General features: G+C 52.0%; 1 protein-coding gene across 1 annotated transcript; it reads right to left on the reverse strand.

Annotated features, from left to right (window-relative positions):
- Positions 1-6,520: 6,520 nt before the first annotated feature.
- ADGRG3 (adhesion G protein-coupled receptor G3) lies at positions 6,521-16,899 on the reverse strand (the record flags this gene model as incomplete). The annotated part of the gene is made up of 10 exons (XM_084256869.1): positions 16,170-16,899; positions 14,527-14,673; positions 13,671-13,805; positions 13,158-13,197; positions 12,941-13,041; positions 12,701-12,813; positions 10,228-10,508; positions 9,974-10,067; positions 8,039-8,313; positions 6,521-6,633 (listed from the first exon to the last, which is right to left on the reverse strand). The coding sequence occupies exons 1-10, from the start codon at positions 16,290-16,292 to the stop codon at positions 6,521-6,523; spliced, it is 1,422 nt and encodes a 473-aa protein (XP_084112995.1). The 5' UTR covers positions 16,293-16,899.
- Positions 16,900-17,975: the final 1,076 nt, after the last annotated feature.

Raw genomic sequence — 17,975 nt, forward strand, 5'->3', positions numbered from 1 at the left:
GAACACCTGCTGTGTGTCAGGCACTGTGCCAAGGATTTCTCGGAGATGATCTCATTTATCTGCCGAGAGTATGAGGTGATGCCTAGAGAGGTTAAGGACACAGAGCTTGTATGTAGCCAATCTGGGGCTTGAACCTGTGTATTTCTGGCTTCTGACCCAGGCACTGAAGGCCTTAATGAGAAGGGCAAGCCCCAAATAGCTAGGGTAGGGGAGTGGTAAGATCAGAGGTTGGAAGGGGAGAAGGCCTTGGAGCCAGTGGGCAGCAGGGGTCATGACTGGGCAGGCACTGAGTTGGTCCTTGAGCCCGAGGTCACAGACCACCTTACTCAGACACAGCTGGGCCAGCACCAGCGTCCTCTGTGCCCCACACAGGCAACAGGGTGGTTTGGGGAGAGCAGTCCCACCTCAAGCTCTCTAGACCCTGCCCTGAAGTCCAGAGGCCCTCCCCATCCCACAGGTCCTTCCCTACTCCCTGTTCCTAGCAGCAGCCTCCCCCTTACACACACACACACAAACACACACACATACACAGAATATCTCCCCAGGAAGATCAGGACTGAAAGCCCCCACCATCGGCACCCTCCCCTCCACCTGCCAGCCAGGGCCCAGCCACCCCCAGTCCCCATGTCCCTTCTCACCCCTGTCAGGACAGCCTGTACAATCTGTTAGCCCGTCTCCATGGTAACAGCTTTCGCAGCTGAAGGCAGGCCCTGGAAGAGGAGGTTTCTGGGAAATGTAGTCTGCCACTACCCAGGTCTAGGCCCTGCAGGTGCCTTGGCCAGTGGAGGGCTGCAGCCAGCTAGTGCCAACTCACAGAGCTCGTTGTCAACATTCAGGCATCTAGTGAGTCAGTTGAAAAACATACCCATTATTACAAATTAAGTTATAAAAACTTACAAGTCAATAGATTATATTAAAAGTAAAGGCAAGAAATACTCCAAATTTAACACTTTCTAATTCTTTTATGACCTTTTACTATTATGGATGCTCTTGACGTTATTCTGCTTATTGTATTTGTACAATGCAAATATTATATAATGGCGAGTCCCCAGCTTCTATTCAGTGATGTCACACTGATGGCTTAAAATCAGCCATGGGGTTATTTATACTACAGAGATAGAAAATGCCATAGACCAAGGTTTTCTCTCCTAGAAAGCCAGTGGGTAGACATTTACCAGGATAACACTGCCTCTGACCCCTGCATGGTCATTATGGCCTTCAGCAAGACAGATGGAAACAAGTGTGGAGCCTGGCATGGCTGCCTGGCACAGTGGACAGAAGCAGCCTGCCTATCTGAGTGCTGGGTTCTAGTCTGCAGTGGGCCTCTGGGTTAGTATATAAGCCAAGGGAGAGGGAAAGGTAAAGGAAAATACATTAAGTTAGGGGCCCATGAAAATGTTTGATTTTCTTTTTTTTTTAATTCAGAAGAAAAAAGGAATAGACTAATAACGAAGATGTCATTATGAACCCTCTTGTCTTTGTACCAATGCAGTCTTCAACTTTATAGTCACTGTTACTGGTGGAAAAGTAAGTATCACCTCAATTATCAATAAGAAACAGTTCTCAATGTGGGTTGGAATATTATGCAGCCATGAAAAATAAAATGTGATAAAGATAAATTAGACCTGGGGAAAGGTCATGAGACAGGGCATGGACCTAAGTCCTGGTGCATGCCCAGGGATGACCTCTGGAATATTCACCTGGGGTGAGGGCAGGAAGGGAAGAGGCAAAGGAGAATACATGATATGTTAGGTTGCTAAGTGGAATGTAGGTTTCCCATGTAATATCTCATTTCCTTCGCATATTTACTCCCTTTTATCTCTATGCCCACTTCTATTCCCCATGCCTTATAGGCAACTGTTCTAATGTATTCTCCCCTCTCCCCGCCAAATGAGCACTGTTTTGCATACTGATGTTTTTAACTTATGTAAATGATATTGTGCTTATATCTCCTTCTGTCTCTTATATTTTCATAAAGAATTTTTTTCTTTAAGCTCAATCCACATTGCTTTGTGGCCATGATCTTGCTCCACACTGATTACCTCTCTACTCCCCCTGTGATGGACACTCTGTTTTGCCACCATCTCCCTCCCACCACAGATAATGCCTTCAGGGGTGTCCTTCCAGACCTATAAGAGTGTTCCTTTGGGGTGAAATTCCTTTGCCGCACACAGATCACCTCTGCAGCCAACGTCACGGCCAAGGCAAAGCTCTGACCTAGTTGCATTCATACCTAGCCCAGGAGCTGGGCTGCTGGGTCAGAAGAAGTATCCCATTTTTCCCTAGGCAGAAACCTATGTTCTCCCTACCTTCTAAATATGAGGGAGCCTAAAACCCTCACTCTTGCAGGCAGTCGATCATTTCTAGCTCCCTAATGTTTGCCCATCTAATGTAGACGTGAGAGCTCACTGTCATTTTACCGTGCGGCTTTCTGGTCGCTAATGCTTCTAAATATGTCTGCATGTGCTAATGTATTAATTTTAGTGATTCTTCCTCCAAAATTGTCTTTAAAAACCTCAGCCTATTTTTCACACTTGGGGACTTCCTCATTTTGATTTCCAGGACTCAAGAGTGTTAATCCCTGCTTTCAGATGTTGCAATTACCTTCCCATATTCTGTCATATGTCTGTAAACATCGTGCCGGGGAAGAAGGGAGTAAGAGGGAGAGGTCCTTCATTAAACAGAAAGCCCCATTTTGCACGCAGGCCTCTCCTGCTGCCCACTGCTCCCCTCAGCAGTGTATTTCGTCAGTCTGCCTGTTCTGCTCCCCGCTCTGTCTCTGGTGAATCCTTTCACCCTCCCACACTTCTGACTGTTCCCAGTGCTTGTATAAATAAATAAATCTTTAAAAAAAAAACAAAGCAAAACCAGAAAGCCCTATTTTGAATGACATTAACCTGATCGCGTTTGGGTCCGATGTCTTGTGCGTTTGGATTTTGGTTTGAGAAGTCCTTCCTAGTCCTTTGTCACATTTTCCTACATTGACTTTACAGTTTTGCCCTCCCATTTCAACCTTTGATGTATCTGGATTCATCTCGGCAGGAGGAAGGAATCCCACTTGTCTTTCCCCATAGGATCACCAATTTTCCAGAATCATTATCACACCTTCCAGCCCTTCTTGGTGGTAGCATCTTGTGTGTTAAGTCCTCCGGGGACACCCATGTCTCCCACTCAGTCCTCTGTTCTGTTCTCCTGGTCTTCATGCCTATCCCTGCACAGAACACACATTGGACCTACCACCATGACTTTGAAAGCTATTTGCAATATCTTCATAAGATCAAATCTTCCTTCTGTGCACTCATGCTATAAAACTGACTGAGCCATTTGAGGCCCGGGTGCCTCCGTTTCCATTTTGGGATATCTTTGCAAAGTCTAAAAAAATTCATTTGGCTCTGTTGGAATTGCATTGTCCATTCATGGATGAATTTAACAAATTTTATCTTTTGATATTACAGTATCTAGCTGGGAGCACAGAACAAGTTAAGTCTCCTTATTTCCTGCAAAACTGTTATATTGTAATGGAAAATACTAGGAATGAAGAAATTGGGCCTAAACAGAGTCCAGAGCCATGGGGGGCGGGGGGGAATCTCCCTGCCGCACACAGATCACCTCTGAAGCCAAAGTCACGGCCAAAGCAAAGCTCTGACCTAGTTGCTTTCATACCTAGGCCAGGGCAGCCAGGGACCAGCAGCCCTTTTAGCCAGTGCCTCATTTAATCCTCACCCACCCATTGGGGCAGCTACTGTGTGCCTGCTTCCAGGTTCAGTAGACGAGGGGCTGGACCAAAGGAAGCAGCAAAGGCAGAATTTGCACCAGGCAGGCTGACCTCAGAGTTCCTGCCATTGTCTATCCTCATCCTAGACTGCTATTATGATGAGTAAATATCCTCCAGAATGTTCTGGAACAAACCCCTGCCTGGTCTAACAGATGAGAGGACAGAGCCACCTGCATGGACTTGAAGTCTGTGAAGCAACTATGCAAAAATCTACTTACGGGATGGGGGGTGGGCGCTAGGTAAGCGGCCTTCTCAACCCCCACTCATGACCAAGGAGCCACACGGTGCATTTATTTAGAAGTGGGATGGTGATTTTTCAAACTCCAGCATCTGCCTTCCTCTGAGCAAAGATCAGCATATCTTTAGGTCAAAATAACTTAGGACCAGAAGCCCAACTACACTTTTTATGTCGATGGTTCACTGTTTGTATCTACATAAACTGAACTTAAATTTGTGACAGTTGACCGTGCCCACAGAGTGAAATATGTCAGGCTGCATCCTGGCTTTCGGTGCACTTTGATTGTCTAGTGAAGGCTTTACCTGTTATTCCAGGTAATGCTTGTTTCAACAACGGGGCAGCCTGTCCATCCGTGCTGGGCCTTGGGGTGTATTTTTGCCCTACCCACTCTAGGCCTTAGTATGTGCTGGGTGTAGCCATCGGAGCCGCTTTGCGGGTGACTCCAGACAACGGGGGAGCCCAGCCTCTCAACCCTGCCTGGACCTGGCTGGACACATACCCACAATTAGCTGTTTCTCCCCTTGGCCCTCTCCATCTGCACTAGGAAGCCCCATCTGGGTCTGTGGTTTGGGTGGTCCCACATCTCACTGAGTAAGTCTGAGCAAACCACAGTCTAGGGTTTCCCTTGAGCCTCGGGGGCTAGAATCCTCAAACCCAGGGAGTGCTCTGGGAGGAGCCGCCAGCACTGTCAGCTCCCTCTGTGTGGCCCTGGGCAGGTCGCCTGGCTTGGCTTGGCCTCCATCCCCCCCCCCCCACAAAAGCTGGTCCACTTGGCAGAGCTGTAGGAGGACTCTAGGAGGGGTCTCTAACCTGCTCCCCTCCTTGTTTCCACACAGAATCCAGATTTGCTTTCCACAAGGGGTCCAGCTAACTTTGTATAAGTCAGGGGCATCCCAGGGAGCTGATCCACTCCTGCTGAGTTACTTTACTTCTGTCACCTCACTTAATGCTCCCAGGACAAGGACTTGATGATCCCCATCTTATGGAGGGGAAACTGAGTCTCAGAGAGGGGAGGTGACTGGCCCAGGGTCACAGAGCCTCTAAGGACCGGAGCCAGGATTTGAACCCAGGCCTGTCAACCCTGGGACAGCTGTTCTGAGAAATGCTGAGCCTCTGGCTAAGGGGACTCAGCCTTTCAGCATGAGGCACACAGATGCCTGTGAAGATAAGCAGAGACTGATAAAGTGGCTCAACCCAAGCGATGTCCACACCCTGAGATTTCCCTTCCAGGAACAAGGCTTGCACAAAACAAGAGCCCCAGCCTTCCGGTCTTTCATGTCTCTGCTGTGTGGGAGGAGGGAGAAGGGAGAGAATCCCTACCAGTCCAGAGATCAACCCTGGCATGGTGGCTGGTAACCCCGGCGGTTGTGAGGGAGGATCTAATGATAGCAACCTCTCTCCTGGAGAAAGTATTTCCAGCGTGCAAACCACACTGGAAACAGTGAGATTTTCTGGTGTTTAGTTAGGCTGGAGTGGGGGCATGGATACGGGGTTGGGGCTCTGGGGAGGAACCCATACCGATACCCTGCCGTCCTGGTAGGGAGTGGGGGCGGGGACTGTCTTTCTTCCTCTCTCTGCTCCGTGTCAACTTACTGATGAATGCTCTCTCTACCCCTATCTCTGTCGGTTTCCTACTGAGGAAACCAGCACATGGTTGTGAAATGGTGGTCCGGCCACTGGAAGTGACGTACCCAGCCAGGGTCTGGCCTGAGACACTCACCTGGCCCAAGGCCCTGTCAGACTGATGCGAATCTCACATCTGTTTGCACAGCAAATATTTATCCAGGGCCTGGAAACACCAGGTTCTGTAGGGGCTCAGACCAGAGTAAGCATCTGCCCAGCAAATCTAAGACACCCCCAGCAAATGCTATCATTTTATTTCAGCCTAATTGTGACAATTCCCTTGACATTACCATTTCTTGAATTTCAGTGTCGCCAGACATCTGGGGGACCCCTGAATGGGCTAGGGGGGCTTTTCAGTGAGGGTGGACCCTGGTGGGATTGGTCCAGGCCAGGGGCAGGTGGGTGGGAGGGCCAAAAACAAACCTCTGTTGCATTCCTTCCCTTGGTCCCCCTTCCTGAATGCCCCTCACATGTGGGTCGGGGGAGCTGTGGAGGCAGGGGCAGTGACAAGGGGAAGAGAGGGGAGAGGGTGTGTGAACAATAACTCCCCTATTTGGGCTTGGGCCCATCCTGAGAGCAGAAGTGGGGCCCTGTCAGAAGGGATGAGCTTGCGGGTGGGGGTGAAGGCATGTTAGCAGGTAGCTCAGGATGGCAGGGACTTTAGACTCCTGCAAGGCTGGAGCTGGACTCTCAAAACCACAGGTACATCTGGATGAAACCTCTGAGGCCAGGTGGCCCAACCTGGTCTCCAACCCCTCCCTCCCCAGTTACATTATGCAAACACGGAAACTGAGTCCCAGCAGGAGCCACCCGAGGGCACAAGGTGAATCAGAGCTGAGCCTAGGGTGCAGGTTAGGGCCTGGGCTGGGCCACACTGCGGCCCACTATTCGCGAGATGAGGAGTGGGTCTGGCTGATGGCGGCAGTGCCAGAAGAGGAGGACTCGGCCCACTGGCCCGGGAGGTACAGCACCACGAACCAGCAGAAGATGAAGACTCCTGTCAGGGGGAGAGGGCCAAGGTGAGCGTGAGGCGACTGAGAGGGCTCGGAGGTCTAGCTGGCAGCTGTCCAGAGATAAGTAGCTCTCCTGTCAATGTTCGAGAACTTGCCAGAAAGGCAAAAATGAAACCTACTTCTAAAAAAGAACCAGATAGCCATCTGGGACGTGAAAGCCAGAGAACTTGAAATAAAATCCATCCATGCATAGTTCTATGCCAGAAGAGAAAGAGCAAAGGAAAGCAATGTTTAGATGTATATCCCAGCCACCCCACTGGGGTCTCCCCACCTCTCCACAAAGGCGTATCATAGGATGAACTTCAGCAAGAAAAGGGAAGTGTGAGGTGTACAAAGTGGAGTAAAGACGGAAACTAATAGTAAAATAAGAGCTTTGTGTGGATTTAGTCCCTGGGATTCTCCAGACATAGACTCGTGACCCTCCATGGACTTGTGGGGGGCTCCCAGATGACCTCGTGGTGAAGATTTCTGATGTTATTAACACAGTTCCCACATATTAAAAACCTACTGTGGGGCCTCCCTGGTGGCACAAGGGGTTAAATGCCAGCACTATGGAGCAATCTGCAGCCTCTGCGGCACGAGTTCTATCTCTGGCCAGGGAGCTACCCACATGGTGCAGCAGACCTCTCCTATCTCACCCACTGCTCCTCTCAGCAGTGTATTTCTGTCAGTGCACCTGTTCTGCTCGCCACTCTGTCTCTGGTGAATCCTCTCACCTCTGGCCTGTACCCCAGTTCTTGTATGCATAAATAAATAAATCTTAACCAAAAAAAGAATTTTAATTAAAAAAAAAAAGAAAGAAAACCTACTGTGCTCCTCACAGGCAGTTCCTCCAAAAATCATTTCCCTCCCACTTCCACAGTTCCTTAAAGACTGTCCCTGTCATGTGGCCATCATGTCACATGACCCTGCCCTCCTGGTCACAACTGGCTGGACCAGAATTGGACAGCTGACCCAAGATGGCCCGGTCAGATCCTTGCCTCTCCTAAGAATGTGGAAGAGATGGCCTCACACTGTGGTCTGTAGACTTGGAAGATCAGGAAAGGTTGAGGCTGCCATATTGGGAAGCCATTGATGACCATGGGAAGGAATGGGCGGTAGAGAGGCCATGAAGGAGTTTCCACAGAAAAAAGAAGGTGAGAGACATAGTTCCAGGGAAGAAGATGGACAAAGTGTCTGCTTTGATTGGTGACTTTTCCTGACCTTGATACCAGCACCCCCATCTCCCCTGGGGTCCTTGGGGGAGCCCTGGATATTTCAAACCAATACTCTTGATCTCAGCTAGCCTGAGTGGAGTCCTGCTTCTTGCCATCCACCCTTCCCTACCTCCCAACCCCGGCCAGGGCAGATGAGGCACCCCCATCAGCTCCCCAGGTCCTGGAGTCTCACCTTGTAGGGAGTTGAATAATGCGAAGACATAGATAGTGGACAGGCCCAGGGGCGTGAGGATGGCCAGCCACCACGTCATGCCCACCAGGATCGAAAGGCCCAGCACAGTGAAAACTGATTTCCATCTCGGTCCCTCCTCTTTGCCCGCAGTGGTGGTTGGTAGTGTGAAGATCTTCCAGGCCACCAGGCCCAGGACCACGGCGCTGAAGAGGGAGGTGATGAGGAAGTAGCCGTGGACAGTGATGTAGAGGGCAGTTTCTTTATGGAACCAGCACCTGGAGGAAGTGGATGGCCATGGGGATGGGGAGAGGTACCCCCTGACCAGCAAGTCTTGGGCAACCCCCCTCGACTGGCCATCTGTGACCAAGATGTCTTCTCTCATCTCCACCACTGATTCCTGCTCTCCTGGGGAAGCCCCGCTCCAGAGGCTCCACTCTGCTCTCTCTTTGGACCAATGGGTGCAAAAGGGGCAATTTGGCCCCCAAAACACGTTTTGCTTGCTCCATATTATGTTTAAAAAATGGAATTATTGGGCCTCCCCGGTGGCGCAGCGGTTGAGCGCTGGGTTGCGAAGCTGCCCGCAGCCTCTGCAGCGCTGGTTTGATCCCCGGCTGCTCCCCGGCCACCTGAGGGAGGGTCCCCCATGGCGCGCAGACCTCTCCTGTCGCCTGCTGCTCCCCTCAGCATTGTGCTTCGGTCCTTCTGCCTGCTCTGCTCCCCGCTCTGGCTCTGGTGAATTCTCTCACCCTCCCGTGCTTCTGACTGTACCCAGTGCTTGTATAAATAAATAAATAAATCTTTAAAATAAATAAATAAATAAATAAATAAAAAACAGTTTGGCAGGCCTCCCTGGTGGCGCAGCAGGTTGAGCACAGCACTGTGAAGCTGTCCGCAGCCTCTGCAGCGCGGGTTCGATTCCCGGCCAGCCAGAGACCCACATGGCACAGCAGACCTCTCCTGCCTCGCCCGCTGCTCCCCTCAACAGTGCTTTCCATCTGTCTGCCTGTTGTGCTCCCTGCTCTGTCTCTGGTGAATCCTCTCACTCTCCCGTGCTTCTGGCCTGTATCCCAGCTATTGTATGAATAAAAATTAAATCTTTAAAAAAAAAAAGGGCAGTTTGGCATAAATATCCAATATGCTTCTGTTGTGAAACAATGTACCAGGCAAGTCTGTGGACACCCCTAGGGGCAGCAATCAGCTGCCCATAAGTGGGGTGTGGCCAGTTCACTCTGGCCAATGCCTGCCATTAAGTTACCCGCTCAGTCCCTGTGGTCTCTGCATTCGAGGGCCTGAGGACAGGACAAGGCCCGCCAGCCCCTCCGAGCACAGGATCATGGGCCCAGGGTCGGAGCCAAGGAGAGGTTCAGGCCACCCCGCTGCCCCAGCACTGCAGAGCTGAAGGCTCCCATCGTACAGACAAGGGGAGGCCCTGGCAGGGGGTGGGCTTACCCAGGGTCACTCAGGGGCAGAGCCTAGACAGAATCAGGCCACTGCGGATGGCTGAGCAGGTTGTGCCCTACACTGGGCACCTGGCTGACAGCAAATGGGACGGAACTCCAGCACCCCACTGCTTACCAGCCCAAACACCTGGCATGGCGGGCGGGGGAGGCAGACAGGAGTAGCTTTTATAATGTGCCAATTATAAAGGGGCCATGTGTGTTGGTGGTGGCTAGAATCAGGGAGGGCAGGGCAGGGGAGGGGAGGAGAGGCGAGGTGGGGTCTTCAGTCTAGTTCTCTTCTCTCTTCCCCTCTCCTCGTTCTCTTCCTCCCTCCAGGCCTCAACTTAGCCGTGCACCCTCCACCAGGGGCAGCCCAGACCTGAGACTCATCCTTGGCCTTGAACACTGGTGTCTCTTCCCAGGATCCCCCCCTCTCCCCCTCCCCCTGGCACAGTCAGGGCCAGTGGGCACCCCGGCTCCCATGGTTCCCACTTACAGCTTCATCGTGATACGTTTCTCCTGGTCAAGGATGGTGTAGGGGCCATAGCTGTTGGCACTTCCGGTGCCAATGACCATCAGGGCGGGCAGTCCTGGGCGCAAGGGGAAGAGGCATGGCGTCACTGGCTTCCTTGACATGGCCTCCTCTAAAGCTCCCTCCAGCTGCCTGTCCCTGAGCCCTGGGCCCAGACCACTCCCCTCCCTGCTCCTTCCAGGGCAGCCACCCCCTCTGCCGCTCCAGACAGCACCTACCCCAGCCCACGAGGCTCAGCTTGAGGAAGTAGTGCCCGAAGTAGGTGTTGAAGACCCTGATAGCCAGCAGGTAGAGGTGGAAGGCCTCCAGGCCCGTCCAGGTAAAGACGCAGAGCAGGAAGTAGTGGAAGACGGCACCCTGGGCCCGGCAGGCTGCATGAGGCCCCCGGGACCCCTCCTCCACATTGATGATGAAGGTGAGATTCAGGAGAAATAAGCTAGCGCTCAGGGCCACGTGGATCTTGGGGGCATCTTCTGACTTGAGCCTCTGCCTGAAACATCTGGGAAGAAAAGGGGCCGCAGCGCCCATGGGGCACCCAGTCATCTCTACCCCGCCACCCATGTTGCACCCCCACTGCCAGTTTCCACCCCTGCAGCAGCCAGCCCGCAGCCAGCCGGCCCACATCCACTTCCTTGGGCCTAGCTCAGTCGGCAGGAGGAGGCCCTGGACATGAGCTTGAGTAGATGGCAGGGCATGGGTATGTGAGGCCTGTGAAGCAGCAGGGAGAGTGAGCACAGAGGGACTTGGACTCTTGTGGAGTCACAGCAGAGCAGGGCCTCCAGGCTCCCATCCCCAGAGTGTGGAGCCCCCGCTCCAAATTCTGAGCAAATCAAATCCCAAAGGGCCTGAATGTGGGAGCACAGGGAGGCCTAGAGGGGACAATGAGGGACAATGTCCACCTCACCTGCCAGGCCCTACCAGCTGCCCTGGGGAGCTGGTGACCCTTCCTCCTGGGCCCTAGGGTTGAGCTGGCAACCAGCTCTGGGGATGGGCCAGTGTCCTAGGCCAGGGCTTGGGGGATGGAGACAGGGGCACCTCTACATGCACAACAGCACCTGGGAAGGAGGGGGTGGGGCTAATAGGGGCCGCAGTTCAAGGTCAAATGGTGGCTGAATCAAGTGAAGAAGGGGAGTGGACTGGGGATCAGGAGACCCCAGGGCTGCTCCAGGCCAGACAGGTAAGGAAGCTGAGGAACAGGGCAGTCTGGGGCGTGGGGCTGCTCATACACACTCTTCAGGCAGGGGATCCTGTGGGTCCCTCAGTCACAGCCTGGGCCTGCAGCAGACTCGGCTGTGTCTGCCTGTCCTGCATCCTATGCATCTTCCAGCTTCCCTGACGAACACAGTCCCCAACTCTCAGCCATGAAATCGGGTGGGCTTGGTCTTGGTTTGCTCAAATCCAAGTGCAGGCTCGTGATCTGATCTGGTCAGTCAGGGGCCTCTTCAGTCATGGACATGTGGTCCAAGTTAGACCAGGAAAACTCATTCTGGTATACATTTATTGTGTGTAGACAGCAGCCTCACCCCCACCAAAAAAAAAAAAAAAAAAAATGATGCCAGCATCATAGTCATGTGAATGCTGCGGGGCCATATTTAGAAGAGCCCTGGGCTTGGTTTAATGCTCTGCTCTAACCAGTCTGAAAGGGAGCATTTTTAGTACATTTTTTTAAAAAGATTTATTTTATTTATTTATACAAGAACCAGGATACAGGCCACATGCGCGGGAGGGTGAGAGGATTCACCAGAGACAGAGCGGGGAACAGAACAGGCAGACTGACAAAATACACTGCTGAGGGGAGCAGCAGGTGCAACAGGAGAGGTCTGCCGCGCCATGTGGGACCCTTGCCGGCCGGCTGGGATTGAACCAGTGCTGCAGAGGCTGTGGGCAGCTTCACAGTGCCGCGCTCAACCGCCTGCGCCACCAGGGGAGGCCCAATTTCTAGTACATTTTGAACAGTGGGCCACATATTTTACTTTTGCACTGGGTCAAATGATAGTCAATCCTGTGCACATGTGTGTGCACACACGCGCGTATATGCACGCATGATTAAAAAATGTAAAAGTGGACTGCAGTCTTCATTCTAGTTAGCAGCACTGGGCCAGTGTCAATTTCCTGGCTGTGATATTTGTAAGTTATATCAAACATCATCACTGAGGACAGTGGGACAGGAAGGGACCAGGGACTCTTTAGACTATGTCTGCAACTGCCTATTTGTCTATAATTATTGCAAAATAATTTTTTAAAAAGAACTTAATTTGGGGTCTTAGTTTAGCCTATTAGCTATGTAGACAGCTAAGAAACCATTTTAATTCCTTAGGTCCTCAAAGTCCCTGAATGTGCAAATGTTGCTGGTTGTAACTCAGGAGAAAGCAAAGTTGGGAGACCAAACCTTGGGGGCATCTTTTGAGCCCCTGGATCCAACCAACCATGCCTGAAGGGAGCTCACTTTGGATTGTCCAGTTACACGAAATACACATTTCCTATTATGTTTAAGACAATTTGAGTTGAGTTTCTGTCACTTGCCACTGAAATAACCCAAACACAATTCAGCCTCCAAACCCATTTTGTAGATGAGGAAATAGGTTTGGAGAAGCAGGTGTAAGGCTACAGCACCAATGGGGGCTTTCTACCCCACACTGCTGCCGCCCTGAGGCCTGGCGGAAGATGTGGACTAGGTTGCAGGCCACCCACCTCAGGAAAATGTAGAGGGCAATGGTGAGGGCCAGGAAGAACATGGAGGCTGTGCAGCCAACCTCAGAAATGCGTGTGAGGACCTTCACCGTGGCCCGATCCAAGATTGGCTTCTGTAGCAAACCGGGGAACAAGAACCCTGTTAGTTGGAAGCCAAAGACCCTGGCCCCTGCCTGGCAGCCTGTTCCCAGGAGCCCTGGTACCCCCAGAACCGCCAGGGTCAGGTGGGCCAGCAGTTACCAGAAGCAGGGCGAAGAAGGTGAAGTGGTCACAGCGGCACACGGTGCTCTTGTTCCCAATCTCTGTAGAGCAGCCCTCAGACGACCAGTCTCCTGTTGACCCTGGACAGGAGGGGTGAACAGGGAGGGAAAGGGAAGAGAGGAGCCCAGGGTGGAGCCCTGCCCCCCAAGGGAGCCATCCCCCATCCCCCCATTTATCTTTCCAGGGGATGGCCTACCTTTTTTCTCATCCCAGAATACACAGCTGAAGGTCATGTTCTGAAACCAGACAGTGGGAGGCGGGGGAGAGGCAGGGGAGGCTGAGTTAGGGAAAGAAGGTTGGGAAGTGGGGAGGAGGGTGCACCCCCATGTGTCTGCACGTGTGCACCAGGTAGAAGGCGGGGCTCGCCCATGGGTCACACAGGCACAAGAACTGCGTGTTTGATGTGTCCCGGACCAGCGTGCAAGGGGCGTGGCTGTGGTGGGAGGCTGGGTGGGCACGTGCTTTAGGGGAACATGTATGTGAGTGGATGAGCAATGCCTGTGCATGCATGTGGCTTGTCCTGTGGGCACCCCAGTGGGCACCTGAGTGGGGCAGGGGCACATGTCTTGGGCACAATTGTGTGTGGTCCTCATGCTGTCCTGGGCGGATTTTGATGGGTACAGAGTCCCCTGCATCTCTGTCTTAGTCCCATGGGTGCCCACCGCCTGTCTGCCGCTCAGTCACCACCAGGCCTGGGTGGGGGACTCACAAGCAGAGGAGGCTGGTGGGAGAAGGTGATCTCAAAAGGCTCGGCCAGCCCAGTGACAGAGAGGTTGCCCAGCCTGAGGCCCACCAGGCGGTTGTTCAGCACGCTGCTACCGTCCTTCAGCCTGAGCTGGGGGCCCTGTGGAGGGATGGGGGAGGCCAGTTGCAGAAGGGGATGTCCCAACCCGAGCCAGATGGGGCCTCCAGAGAACCTCCAAGACTCAGGGCCCTGGCCTGGAGAGCAAAACCAGAGCCTGCTCCCTGGGGTCCCCTGTGGCCCAGCTGGGCCAGAGCAGGTCCTGCACTCCAGGCCAAGGGTCTCAAAGCCTTACACCCGAGTTCTCCACTGTTGGCCCCTGGAGCTACTAGAGGGGCTCAGGCCAGAAGCGATAGCCACCCAGACATGGAGGGCAGGGGGTGACTGTCAGGGGAGTTGCTCATACCAGCCCTCGGGGGTACACATGTCTACGAGTGGGTACACATCTCTAGGACACACGCCTGGCAAATATTTGCACACAAGCTACACGTGCTCATGTGAACACAGCCACTCCTATGCACACGTGAGCCTGTGTGCACCAGGAACATGAAAGATTTGTGCACATGCAAGAACACTCGAGAGACACAGTCACTCAGGATCCACATCCACGCATCTAGAGTGTGTGAGCAGTGTGGGTCTGCAGGTTGTGGAGAGAGGGGTTTGGAATGACCGTGGGATGCTTTAGAATCACTCTCCAGAAGCTCATCGCCCCTCTGTCTCCATCAGGCCCCTTTGCAGAAAACTCCTCAGTGAAGGCAAGCTGCGGCATGGGCCCCAATGAGGGCCTCCTTGCTGCCTTGAGTCCCCCCAAGCCTCAACTCACCTTAAAGACATCCCCATCTCCAATGTCCAGGACAGTTACGGCCAGCCGGACCTTATCCCTGCTGCTTCCCAGGGACGCAAAAAGGCTCTGGGGAAACCGGACTCTGTCGGGGGGCTTGTCCTCACTTGCTGTCACGGGCCTCGGAATCTGCAACCACAGACCCAGCTGTTCCAGTCTTTACCCAGGATTCCAGCTCCAGACACAGGTCTTGCCACAACCCCTACTTGGGAGGGGGAACAGGCACATGGGTGGAGGCTCAGCACCCAAGGGCCTCAGGCAGGACACTTGGGGGCGCAATGCAAGCTCAGCTCTGCCCAGGTGCGTCCCTGGATAAGGCACAGAGCTCATGGAGCCCCAGTTAACCCAACATGGAGAAATGAGCAATTTGTGGCCACTGGTCAGGTGAAGAGATGACACCTGGACAAGGCCAGTTTGCAAGCAGGTCAGGGGTTAGCTCTGATGTGCTTTTGGCCAAAGTTCTGACAGCCTGTGTGTTGACATAGGGCTTATGTTGACAGTTGTCTGGCTTCTCACTGGGGAATAAATGGAAAGAATAGGGTCACCAGGAAGGCGACAGCGAGTGCAGCATGGAGGACACGAGAATTCACACTGAAGGTCCTGTCCACCCTCCCTACAATAACACATTTTGTAATAGCTAAGGATGGCCACTACAGTCCACTCGATTCCCTGGTCATCGCTGGGCATGCTTTGTTCCTTCTCAGTCCTTGGGCTGTCCTTGTCCTCTAGGGCTATCTCCTGATCCCACCTGGCCTGCCCCTAAAGCATCCCGTGAGCATGGAAACAGGGGGAACTCGGCTGGAGCTAAGGGCCCCCACTTCCTCCTTCCCTGTCTTATCAAAGGGACACATGGGTAATTTCTGGGGCCAGTGTGTACCCCACACAGAGGAGTCAGCTGCTTGGGTGACATATCAAGTGTGAAAAAGCCCTATCTATCTTCCATCTCCCCTTCTCCAGACAGCTCAAGAACCTCGATGAGGGCCTGAACCTTTTTCCTTGAGGGCGGCTGAGCCATCTGTGCACCGAGCTTTCGGGAGCATTATCTCTTATGCTCCCCCCAATAGCCTTGAAAGTGGGCGATACCATCACCATTTTACAGAAGGCAAAACCAATGCAGAAATGTTAAGTAATTTGCCAAGATCACAATAGCTGCTGAGGGGTAGACCTGGGACTCGAATCCAGACTGAAACAAACCCAGAATCTGCCCATTGTCCATAGGCAGTCCTGAGGATGCCTTCGTGCCCTGGCTGGAAGAGCTCCTGGGAACCTCAGGCTTTGGAGGAGACTTAGAGTTCATTTTCCAGTTGAAGACTCGGGGGCCAGACAGTGGAAGGGATTTCCCGGAGGAAGCCGAGTGACGTGGTGGGAGCTGGGGACCAGGACCCAGGTCCCCTGACTGTCAACTTGGTGATCTCCTCGGGGTGTCCTCTGAGCAGGTGGGCTGAGCTGCTAGGACGACCCATGCATCTGATGTGCTCACCAGCACCCATTAGCGAGGTGGCAGAGGGGTACTGGATGGGACTGGGGGCCACGAAAGCCCATGACTATCTCTGAATTCTGAAAAATGTGCCTTCCCTAGGAAAAAAGGGCCTGAACCACCAGAGGGGATGGGAGGATCGCTTCACCTGAGAGGGGGTCAGAGAGAAGTGCAGGTCTTCTGAGATGTTGGTGCTGACGTCATTGACAGAAGCCTTCACAAAAGATGTATTCACATGGTCCAGCTGGCTGCTCACCAGGAAGTGCTCCATGTTCAGCCAGTAACTGCAGGGGACAAGAGATTGGGGGAAGGAGCGCTCGGGCAGGCTGTTAGCTCTCACCTGGCCCCCAGTCCGGATGACAGGAGGAGAGGTCACCACGGGCAGCGATCATCAGGCTCTTAGGGGACACAGAGTATCAGAGGAAAACTCTGGTATCACCCAGGAGCAGAAGGGTGTCTTGGGAGTAACCCAGGCTGGCTCTGAGGGATTCCAACCAGCGGTCCCTCTTGAGTATTTTGTTTTTCATGTGTGATAAAATACATATAATGCAATGTAGCATGAACCTTGACAGTTTGGTTTTCTTTTTCTTTTTTTTTTTTAAAGAAAGCCTTGGTTTTTTTTTTTTTTAAGATTTACTTATTTATGCATACAAGAACTGGGGTGCAGGCCAGAGGTATGGGGTGTGAGAGGATTCACCAGAGACAGAGTGGGAAGCAGAACAGGCAGACTGACCAAAATACACTGCTGAGGGGAGCAGCGGGCAAGACAGGAGAGGTCTGCTGTGCCATGTGGGTAGCTCCCTGGCTGGGGATTGAGTTCATGTTGCAGTGGCTACAGATAGCTTCATAGTGTTGTGTCTTAACCCCTTGCACCACCAGGGAGGCCCTGGTTTTCTTTTTCTAATGCCTGATTTATGCTTTGTTTGCAGAGGCATCCACTTCAAAGAGGATATTTCGATTAAACACTATGCTTGACATGAAATGAAGAGCCGTTCACCTCCCCTCTCACACCCAAGCCCCTTTGCTTTAGATATCCTGGCTGATTCCAATAACTGACCATTTCAGAGATCTCTCTTTCTCTCGCCGCCCCCCCCAACCCCCGCCACCGCCTCTCTGCACCTATGCTTCACCGTGTGACCCCAAGAGTGCTGTGTACTTTCCAGGTCTTGTAAGTAGTAAACCTTTGTATAATTTTAAGTTTCCCCATGGTTATTACTGAAGGACATCTTGCAATCATCCAACAACCACTTTGCATAATGATAGGCTGAAACTGGCACAAAACACAGGAAATTTACCATGTTGATCATTTTGAAGAGTAAAATTATGTGGCATTAAATATATACAGAATGTTGTGCAACCATCATCTCCCCAAAAGGAACCCTTGTCTCATTAAGCCATCACTCCCTTCCTTCTCCCCTCAACCCCTGGAAACCGCTTTCTATTTCTGTGATTTTTGCCTATTCTAAGTATTTCATTACAGTGGAATTTATGATATCTAGTCTTTTATAATGGGCTATTCTCATTTTGAATAATGTTTTCAAGGTTCATTCATATTGTATCACATACTTCATTCCTTTTCATGGGTGAATAGTATTCCCTTGTATGGATACAGCACATTTTGTTTATCTATTCATCCATCGTTGGACATTTTCTACTTTTTGACTACTCAAAATCAGGGTGCTGTGAGCATTCATGTAAAAACTTTCCATGAATTAAAAAGACTTTTTTCCCCCCAATTCTCCTGGCTATACACCTAGGCATGGAATTGCTGGGTAATTCTATATTTTATTTTTGAGGAGCCACCAAACTATTTCCACAGCAGCTGCACCATTTGACATTTCCACTAGTAATATCTGAGGGTTCCAATTTCTCTGGATCCCTACCAACATTTCAATATTATGATTTTAATTATAGTCATTCTATTGAGTGTGAAGTAGTTTCTCATTGTGGTTTA

This window comes from Talpa europaea (assembly GCF_964194135.1).
Source record: "Talpa europaea genome assembly, chromosome: 16".
Classification (NCBI taxonomy): Eukaryota; Metazoa; Chordata; class Mammalia; order Eulipotyphla; family Talpidae; genus Talpa; species Talpa europaea.